The sequence below is a fragment of the Gouania willdenowi genome, chromosome 14, assembly GCF_900634775.1.
Source record: "Gouania willdenowi chromosome 14, fGouWil2.1, whole genome shotgun sequence".
Lineage (NCBI taxonomy): Eukaryota > Metazoa > Chordata > Actinopteri > Blenniiformes > Gobiesocidae > Gouania > Gouania willdenowi.
In genome coordinates, this window is record NC_041057.1 from 10,411,521 (window position 1) to 10,422,349 (window position 10,829).

The 10,829-nt window shown below is 35.3% G+C and overlaps 1 protein-coding gene across 4 annotated transcripts in view; it reads left to right on the forward strand.

Moving 5' to 3' along the window:
* LOC114476260 (rho GTPase-activating protein 26-like) overlaps positions 1-5,825 on the forward strand; it is a 69,064-nt gene extending 63,239 nt beyond the window's left edge. For 2 of the 4 annotated variants that reach the window (XM_028467659.1, XM_028467658.1), the window contains 4 exons: positions 815-850; positions 979-1,089; positions 2,176-2,267; positions 4,549-5,825. In XM_028467659.1, the coding sequence (XP_028323460.1) occupies positions 815-850; positions 979-1,089; positions 2,176-2,267; positions 4,549-4,637 (328 nt within the window). In that variant the 3' untranslated portion in view covers positions 4,638-5,825. The remainder of the gene's footprint in view (positions 1-814; positions 851-978; positions 1,090-2,175; positions 2,268-4,548) is intronic. The other 2 variants (XM_028467660.1, XM_028467661.1) reach the window with 1 other exon arrangement.
* The last annotated feature ends 5,004 nt before the right edge of the window (positions 5,826-10,829 follow it).

A 10,829-nucleotide genomic window follows, 5' to 3' on the forward strand; every position in this document is an offset into this window, starting at 1 on the left:
AATATACTTGTTCACTGCAAAAAGATGCAAAACAACAATGAAAAACACAAAATGAGCACTTCATTTACAAAATTACTCCAAAAAGATGCAGAACAACAATTTAAATACACAAATTCACTCCACATATATGCAAAACAACAATAAAATAAACAAAATGACTGTTTAATAAACAAAAACAAACAAAACAACAACAAATATGCACTGTATTACTCCAAACACACATTACAGTAAAAAGTGAAAAGAAAAAAAGATTTGTTTATTTTTTTCCAGTAATAATGTTTGGATTGCTAATCTTTCTAAATACTGACAAGAAAGCTAATACCGTGGCCATTGGTTCAGACGGTCAAGTTTTTGTGGCCCCCCACTGTGGAAAAAGCTTCTCAGGTTTAGAAGGAAAAGCTTGTTAGCTGTTAGCTGGTATTTGGTGCTGTTTTGCCTTAACTCCCCATATTACTGCTCTATTTCTCGATAGTTCTATAGAGAGCTGGGATTCTTGTATTTAAGAGTTATTTGTTGCTGATTTCTGACTGTATTTTCCATGTTACTCCTAAACTTCAATCAAAATAAACCAAGGGCTTTAAATTAGAACTAGAAGAACTTGTCTATTTCCTTAGTATTTGGTAATATTTTTCAATTGTCGAGAAGAAAATGACATTTCTTAAATTTATATAATAGCACACAACTGAGGGCTCTTTTCTCAAAGACAAACAAAGGTAAATCTAACAATGTAAAAGTAAAACTGTCATCAAGTAATAAGTAAGAAAGTAAATGATCCTCAAACACTCAAAGCTTTGTTTGTATTTTGTTTTTCTAGGTTGAATCCAAAGACCCGTGGCAGCATGACGACCAGGTGAGACCATTTAGTTACAGGAACAATTCGAACCTGCTCTTCATTATTCATACGGGTTAAAAACCACATAATCATTACTACTTTTGATATGATCTGATTGAGTCATATTGGTTCCGTTTGCCCTGCAGCGTCACATCTCCCAGTCCCACTTCCCCACGCTCTCCCTCATGGCCGATGTTCTCAGCACCATCAAGTCCTCAGCCGCCGTCGTCCGCCTCCAGCGACTCGTCTCCTGTCAGGTTGGTCCACATTGTTGGTAGAAGGATTTAGTGGCGGCTCGCCTCTGTTGACAGCAGCTGACTGTAGTTTAGGACCGTATATGAGTCATGTGACACAAGAAGTGTCACATGACTCATGGAAGTGATTGAAGCCAATGTTAATGTTTCTATAAGATTGTTATAATAGCAAATATGTGTTATATTGATAAAACCACATCAGTACCAATATTATAAAGTTATTAATTCATTAAATTGAAAGTAGTAATATGTTTGGTTTATTTTAAATTTGTTTTTCCAAGTATTAAATAAAAAAAAAATGTTTGGAATATATTAAATCTGCTACCCACAAAAAATGTGTAAATAAATAAAGACATAGTTTATAAATCAGTAAATCAAAGACAATTTGCTCAAAATGTGTAAATTCTATGCATCCCTTTACGGAACTTCACATCCCACAATGCAATGCACAAATGTCAACAAATTGTGTTGAGTTTCAATTTCGGTCTTTTACATCTTCTTTTTTTTTTTGAGGCCTACGCTATAGATTTATTTGATTAAAAAAAAAATGCTGCTTTAAGATTTTTTTTAATTCATTTTTAATTGTATTCTATTTATTATTATTATTTAGAATAATTAAAAAAAAGATTTTATATTTTTCTTTCAGAAACATATTTGAAAACCAAACTTAATCAAATGTCTCCTGTTATAGGTACAAACATTTATTCACAATTTAAATGTTTGAGTAATGTATTAAGAAGTTTACAGTACATTACATATTACAATTGATGTTAAAGCTTTAATTGTCTTTTAATTTTGAAAATATATACACATTCACACGGTGCACGACTGAGACTGGCAAGTGAAGTCCTGCTACAATACAAGATCAATTTATTGCTCACTTTGATTAATATTAAATACACTAATATGACGACAACATGAACTAGGTTTAGATTTAAATCAAACTGCATGATGTGTTTTTTTTTTGCATTATTATTGATAATAACATGTTCATTTTAGTAGTGTTTATGCCCACCTGACATGTTTCAGAATGGAGATGAGCTTTATTATTTAGGTTAAGATCTGAAATCCTTCTCCGTGCTTCTGCAGCGTTGCAGGCAGGAAGGCTCGGGCATTGTACGCTTGCAAAGCCGAGCACGACTCTGAGCTGTCCTTCATCGCAGGAACCATCTTTGAAAACGGTGAGTGATAATGAAAGCAATAGTCACTGTTAAGAGAAAGCCAACCTATACCCTCGACTTCTTTTTTCCTGGTTATAATACATGAAATCTAATCAGACACTTTTTGGCCCAACATTCAAATCAAGTTATGACTAAAATAAAGCTAATTTTCTCTCTTATAAAACAGTTTTCTAAGAGATTCATCCCTTTTTCCTCTGTGACATGGGTCAACAGCACAGTTCCTTTCCTACACTGGAAATAGATTTAGCTGCATGAAGACAATTGAGGGTTACGTAACGTGGAGCAGTGTCATCCGAGCCCTCAGGTTCAAAATGTGACCTTGGGGACATTTAATCCTTGAAGTGGTCCCTTTACAGCTCTGTGCCCGAGGCTAACTGAGGTCGAAGGCTCTCTCACTGCAGCTCAGACTCTAACCATCACATTGTTTTCTCTAAAGCAGTCATTTTGACCGACATAGAATATGTTACCAAACATAATTTGGATTTCCAATATAAACAAACCACTTTTCTAATGGTTTGTAACTGCTTTTGATTTTATAAAGTTGTGTTATGGAGAATTTTCAGACAACTGTGCTTTTAGAACCCAATAATCCGTTTTCATTATTTATTCCAGTGTCACCACGCTTAATTACACAACATAATGCCCATCTATCCAACTTTGAGGCACACATTCATCCCTCAAGCACACTAACAGAGATATTTCACTTAACGTTAAAAAAAGGACGAGAAAAAAACAAAAGTAAATCAGGTCAAAAATCCTGCTGCTGTCTTTCTCCATCATTCCACATTAGGGTGGTTCATAAAATTACTTTTCACCAAATTTTGCCAGATCGCTTTTTGCCATGTTCATATTGACATTGTAAGCATTTCTTGTAAGATCTTGTTGGGTTCTTTCTTTCTTACTATGGACTCTATTTTTTTGTTAAGCGCTTTGAGATAACTTGTTTGTAATTTGCGCTATATAAATAAAGTTGAATTGAATTGAATCTGTACCAAAAAATGGAGTCAATCGCTTCACGTTTAGGAGTGGCACACTTTTTCACAAGGTTGACGTTTTTTCTATTTTCAGGAGTAGTGTCTGAACTGTTCCAATGTTCTTACTCATTTAGTATAGATTACAGGGAGAAACTATTAATGACCGTACTTACCTTTATATGGTTCAAGTTTCTGATATCTGTGAATTCTTTGGTTGAGCATTAAAACGGACATTATATTTGATAAATTTGTGGTGCAGATGTTGAGTTGAGTTGAGGTTATTTGTCATTGCACGTTACAGAGTAACAAAATTACATTTCAGTTTCATCCTGTGCAAGAAAACATGAAATGACAATCACATAACATTTATAACTTAACATGGGAGCACAGGAGTGGGAGAACTGCGGTTCGCCACAAGGGCGGCGCCCCTTATTTAGATGAGAAATGGGATAAAACAAAGGGTAAAGAGGTAAAAAAAAAAGGTCAAAACCAAACTAGGCCCTTGTAGAGAGGTGCAGAGTTTGGGATCATGAAAAAAAACTCTTCAGCAACATTGCGACAGAAATCAACAAACACAACATACAATTCAGTACAACAGCACGTTAGTACAGGGGATGGGTCTTTAGCATGGGTAGGTCAGCCACAGTGTTGCCAACCGTTCAAAATTTCAATAGAAACAAGGCAAAATGCGATCTGGCAAAATTTGGAAAAACTTTTTTTTCTACCATTATATTGTGAACCAACCTACTCCACATCAATTCAGATTCAAAATATTTGAATATGGATCAGCTGTTGATGTTGATCAGCATTTACAACAGAAACATGTTTCCATGAAGTGCACAGTTGAAATATGACACAACACAATACGCACAATTATAGCATCACATTGCACTTTCAGCACAATCAAAATAGTTGATCCATACACACTTCTTCCATTGTCCTACCCTGACTCTCTCTCCCGTGTTCCCTTCACCTAGGTGTAACACTGCCCTTTCATTTTATATCCTGCCTTTAAATAAAGTGTTTCTTACCCTTCATTAGGGGGAACTGGTGATGGTCACAACTATGCAATAAAATAATTGTATTTACTTCATTGTAATGATAAAACATGCATAGCTGTCGTGAAAAGATTGCACTTGACCTTTGACAGCATATGCAGACAAGGTAAAAAAAGTCATATTTAGTCATATTTTCCTAAAAAAGAAAAAAAAAATGTCAAATGGCATTAAACTAAACTTGTGACTTTTGCTGAAATGAGTTTTCCCAATTAAAAAAATATATATTTTCCTTCTTTTTTCTTTCCTTAGTTCACTCCTCCAGGGAGCCCGGCTGGTTGGAGGGGACTCTGGACAACCGGACGGGACTGATTCCTGAGAACTATGTGGAGTTTCTATAGTTGAATGTAGAACTCTCCTAATTTTTGACCCATCCTTCCTGAGGTGGGTGTCGTTTTATTGGAAGTTGAAACTGGACCAAGCCGAACCAATTGTATGAAAATGATTCATAGCAGGTTGAGACAAAACAAGCTCAAACTTCTCACAATGATATAACAATGAATGGAAAATAATCCATGGGAGCAGAAATAAAATAAGAGTATTATTTTTTTTTTTTTTAGTTGTGAAGGTTTGAAATTGAAACGGCGAGAGAGCAGCAGCCGTTTTCATCTTCCTGTTTGTTTGAAATATTGTGAATTCTACTGGGAATTGTAAAGCTAATGGAAATCCTTTGCATGGAGTTGTTGTATAATATGAGGCTGTAAGCATTATTTGCAGTGACTGTAAGATGATTCTCTGGGACAAGAATCAACCTGACCAATGTCGCCGAGCCCCAGGGCAGATCAGTAACAGAGAGTTCTCCAGAAAAACCTTTGGTTAAAAGGTCAGTTTTTGCCTTTTTGTCTTTTATTTCCTCTCCCTAACAAAGAAAGCAAAGCCCCATAATAATTAAGTTGTTTTTAAATTTAAATTTCTGTATATTTTGTTGTCTTTCCTCCCTGGTATAATCTTAAATGGGCATTTTTGTGCAATTTTAGTCTTAACGTAACTCCAATGCTAAATAAATGCTCGATTACAAAGGCACTGCCATAGAAATGCATAGAAAAAGCACAGGAAATGTACTTGATTTATAAAATCTTAGGATAGTGGTAGGTTCATTTTAAGCACTGGTCTGCTCTGGGGTCTCTCTAAAAACCATAACCAATGAAAAATGTTCCTGAAATCACTCATTCATTGTCTCTCTGTTAAGACTTTTCACTTCACCGAATCCTGAACAAACATGACCACAAGAATCAAATGAGAGAGTGTAAAATGTGAAATGAGACTACTTTGTTTATATTGAATTTTCTTATTTAAGAGACTTTCTTAAGAAAACCAACCTGAACTGTTTGGATGTGTTTTATTGATATTGTACATAATCACTCAGCATTTGATAAGGTATAATTTTTTTTTTAAGTATGAAATGTTATATTTTGTATTTTTTAGTATACTACTAACTTAATTCCTGAATACCTTCTATGTTGCCCAGATTTTTGTATTCTTTAAGTTTATCGACAGCCTTAATGATTCTTTCACATATTTTTTTTTTTTTTTTTTTTTTTTAAAGTGGTGAGTGAAGAATAAAAGACAACTACTCAAAAGTTGCTGGTTTCATGTGTTGCTTAAAGCAGGGACGCCCAATACGCTCTGTTCTGTGTCATTTATTGCCAAACGCTGTTCTTTTGTTCTTGATTAGTGACCACAGGAAACAGATGGGAAAGAAAAAGTAAAGGAGTGAGTGAAAGATGAAAACGTGATTTACATCATAAAAATACAAACATTTAATCTAGTTTTGTTTTTATTTTATTTGATGTGCAAAAAGAAGAAAAAGTCATGTTTTCCTAATAATCTTCAATTCAAAGAATTTTATTTTCAAGTTATCTGTACTTATATTGTTTCTTATATTATTATTTTTTAATTCAAGTTATTGAACAGTGTTTGATCATTTGAAAAAATCCTAAAGAATTGTAAAGATTACTCAAAGTTTTAGCTAATATTTATTTATTTTTTTAATGCAAATACACATGGGTGACCATCACTCAGATGGTAAAAAGGGTTTGTCTTCTCATGGAGAGGTTGGCGTTTCAATTCTAAAACTATCGAAGTGTCCTAGGGCAGTGGTTCCCAAACTTTTCATAGTCCCGTACCCCTTCAGACATTTAATCTGAAGCCATCTACCCCCTACTCCTGCAAACTTAAAACATAATAATGTAAAGTCATATACAACGTAGTCCTACAGCACAAATCTGGCCCTTTATGCTGCGTTCACACTGAATGCGTCTTCTGCGGCACCGGACGTGTCTTGCCGCGCGAAACGTACTACAGGGTTCGCAGGATTAAAAAAAAGTCCCCAATTCGCTTCATACGCACGTCTGAGGCGAAGCCCCGCCCACCGACAGCCTGACGTCATCGTCAACAAAGACTCTGATTGGCTTTTGTCATGCGAAACAGCCGCAGGAGTTCAATAGTTTGAACTCTTGCGGATATGCGTGAAATTGGGAGCGCGCTCGCACGGCCAACGCACTTGACGTGCGGATCGGACCGCACTGCTGCACTGGAAATATTTTGCATCTGGTACGCATCTATCCATTGACTTTGTATGTAATCTGAACGTACGAACATTTCGTGATGCATCCGGTGTGAACGCAGCATCAGACCATTAAATTCGGCCTGCTGGAGAAAGTTAAAAAGACAGAAAAAAACCTAAATTATGAATTACCAAATAATTCAGTTGTAGATAAATCAGCTATAGTATATCTCAGATATCTAAATACACAAATTTAGTTTTCTTTTTTCCCATAACTGCAGTCATTTTAGATATAAAATTGTTCAAAAAAAGTCAATTTTCCTGCGATTATTTAACAGAATTTCCACAAATTAAATAAAAATTGGTCACAAAATTAAGGAAATTTGAAAGAGCAAATCCTGCAAGGACTGATATGTCACTTTTTGCTTGGATATTGTTGGCGCCTTACATACTTTGTTATATTTATACGTTGTGTAAGGTACAAACTTGGGGACATTAATCAATGTTTTTTTTTTTTTTTTTTTTTATTCACGTACCCCTTATGAGAATTTGCGTATCCCTGGGGGTTCCCGTACCCCACTTTGGGAACCTAGGTCCTAGGGCAAGACAATAAACCCCTAAGATGTGTTAGGGCGGATATTGTCGAGTGTTTTGGGACTTTAAAAAACAGTATTGTAAATTTACTATCAGTAGCAAACACTCTTTTTCAACACTCTTGTTTTGAAGTTCTCCGGAAGTTTTGACAGTAGCACAATGGAGGGTCTCCGAAAATCTCAAAAATGTCGAAATGAAATGTGTATACGCGAGTTTTATGGATCAAATGACCACATGTTGATTTTCTACTTGGTCACTTTCTCGCTTAAAATGTTTTCAGAACTTTCAAAGGTGGCGAAGCAACAGATATTTAGCCTCGGTGGGCTTCAGGTTTTTTTTGCGTTGTAGATTCCAAATGCATCTTGGGAAACTTGGCAGTATACTTTAGTTGGAGCGGTCATCATCCTACTCCTTCTAATCATACTTATAGTATATAGTAGACAGTATATACTCAAATAGTTTGTAAAGAATAGTACATTCGTGTGCAATGTGGCAACCCACTGCTTGATTGGTTAATTTTCAATGTAAAGCAGTGGTTCTCAAACTGTGGGGCGCGCCCAATGTCATAATGGGGTGGAGAATGCAAAAATTCCCCCCTTACATTTTTTGTTTTGTCTTATATTACTGTTCTAAAATATGTTATTGCACATTTTATGCCATCTTTTATGAGTTTTAAGGGAAAAAAGTGACATTTATGAATACTGGTTGATTTTTTGACTCCTTTTGTTGACATTTTTCCTTCTGCTGTAAAAGCTATTGCGCATTAGTCTTTTATCAAAATGTCACTTATTGCATCTTTCCTGGCCTTTGACTTTAATCTTGAATCAAAAGTTGCAAATGTTTCACAAAAAGTTCCACTGTGTTGTTTTTTTTTTTTTTTGTGAAATAAAACCAAACAACTGCAGCTTGTGTGTTGAAAAACAGGAAACTTTATTGTATAAGGTAATTGAACTAAAAGGAAATCAGTTCTTCCAGATCTCAATTTCCAACCAGCGATGACAAAAAAACAAAACCAAAAAAAAAAAAAATCCTCCGACAAAGAAGCCGAAACAGATTTCAAAGAACAACACGGATAACTTAAGTCAACATTTAATCAAAGAGATGAAAATATTGACACTGACTACAGAAAAGGTGTAATACAGAAGGAATACAAACTATTGTTTTTCTTTTTAAAACAAACATTGTATATATTGTGTTTACCTTTTTTTTTTTTTGTACATCAGATTACATTTGCATAACTGAAATACGAACAAAACAGACTTCAGTGAAAGCCATAGCCATCTATACCAATGGAACATGATCTGCCCTTAATCTTTAAAGATAATATTTGCATGTATTTTATACAAAATAGACTATATCAACCAATAGCAGGGTAGTGCAAATCTGTCAAGCTCTGGTAAATTTACTTTTACATAGAGAATCAGCTTTTTCTTTCTTTCTATTAAACTCTTCTATCTTAAAGTGACCAAAAAAAAACTTCTCACAGCAATATACACGGAATCCAAAGCTTAGAACTTTACAAAATACATATTTGAAATAAAACAAGAAGTTTGATAGTAAGTGCTACTAAAATGTAACCGCTTGAATACTTCTTATAGTTAATGTTTTCTCTGCACTCTGCTTTGGTCACTTGTATATAATCCAAGAAGAATCTCCTCCGGGTTTGCCTGCCTCGCTATTATTCCTCCTGCCGAAATCTTTTTTCTTTTCTTTCTTTTAATTTCTTTTTTGACCACAGTGAGCTTTCACATACACTTTTTTTTTTTTTCCCCGTCGACTCTTAAAATTGTATATGTACTTCACGAGACGAACATGTTTAAAAACATTCTAATGTATTCAACACGCCTACCTTTATCAAACACAAACCAGCAAACGAGCGAAAATAAGTCATTTTCTCAACTAAAGAATCAATGTACAAAAAACTATGAGTGAAATTAGTTTTTATTTATCAAAGTGGGGTTAAAAAAAAAAACATATCACAGGAAAATTTCTGTTTTGTTAGTTTACTTTTTTTTTTTTAAACAACAGCACTAATTGTTAAGAGTTCATCTATTTCCTGATTTGAAGTCTTTTTTATTTTTTTTTCTATGGCTCTCTGTCTCCCTTTCGCAAGGCCTTGAGTCGGACGTGTGTTTGAAAGAAAGTAAAGTGAGATGTATAGAGGTACTGTTGGTGTAAAAATACTTTGTAATAATAGACAGGTGGTGTTGTGTTTCGTACAATGCCCTGGATATGTTAGCGTTGCTATATACAGGTATAACTGTTTAGCATTGAGCGTAGATAATGGACGCATCGGCACGTTAAAGCGGCCTTCACTGAAACACCATCACCATTATTAAATGGTTACGCGTGCGAGGGACGAAAACGTTCAGCCCACGATCTTTACAACGGGGTTAGCGTACGGAGCTAAAACGGTTTCACTGTACACGGATCAGAAATGCAGCGTGCGACCCTGCGTCAGCTGTGCAGAGGGTGAATAAAAAATTTTAAAAAAAAAGAGAAGTAAAAAGAATTGTTTCAACTACAACCTGCTTTCTGGCATGTTAACATTCAGTTCTGTGCTGCGGAGAGATGACGACTGCTCAGTTACTGCAGACGGACGTTTTAGGCCTAGCAGCAACCAGAAACACTGAGTAAAAGGGCAACGTGTATGTGTGTGCATGTTTGAAATAGCTAAATATGTGTCTTTTCTAGAAAAAAGAAAAAAAAAAGAGAAAAATAGTGTGATTGATGGATTCAAATGATAACAATCAGTACATTTTCAGCTGGTGAGTGTGTGTGTGAGAGCGACTTTTAATGATGGCTTCATTACTGAGCCCCCTGAAGCAAAAGGTACAACTAGGACTGGGCGATATGGACCAAAACTCTTGCTATTTTTCCTCAAAATAGTGATATAAAGGGGTGGACTGGCCATCTGGCATACAGGGCATCGTCCCGGTGGGCCGTCGACCCAAAGTGGTCTGGTCCGCAACGTGGTTTTCTTTTTGACGAGTGAGTGGAGGCATATAAGGTAACCAAAAATGGTCCAAAAGTGGCAAGAAAAGATGGAAAAGTGACTAAAATGGGCCAAAAGCAGTCAAGAGTGGCCAAAAAATGGACAAATAAAGAGGAACCAGGTGGTATGTAATAGAAAAGGGTAAAAATGTGGCATACAATTGCGAAAAAGGGCAAAAATGTTGAACAAAAAGAGGCAAGATGTAAAGAAAAAAGGAAACAAGTGGTATTTATTGGGCAAAAAGTTAACTTATTTGGATAAAAAGTGGCCAATTTTTTTTTAGAAAGGACAAAAATTTAATAAGTGTCAAAAAGAACTTGCAAAATTGGACAAAAAATAGGGAAAAAAAAGGGTATTTACTGGCAAACGGTAGCTGAAATAGTCTGAAAAACTTTTTGAAAACATGCAAAAATGGGACAATGGAATTTGCAAAATGGC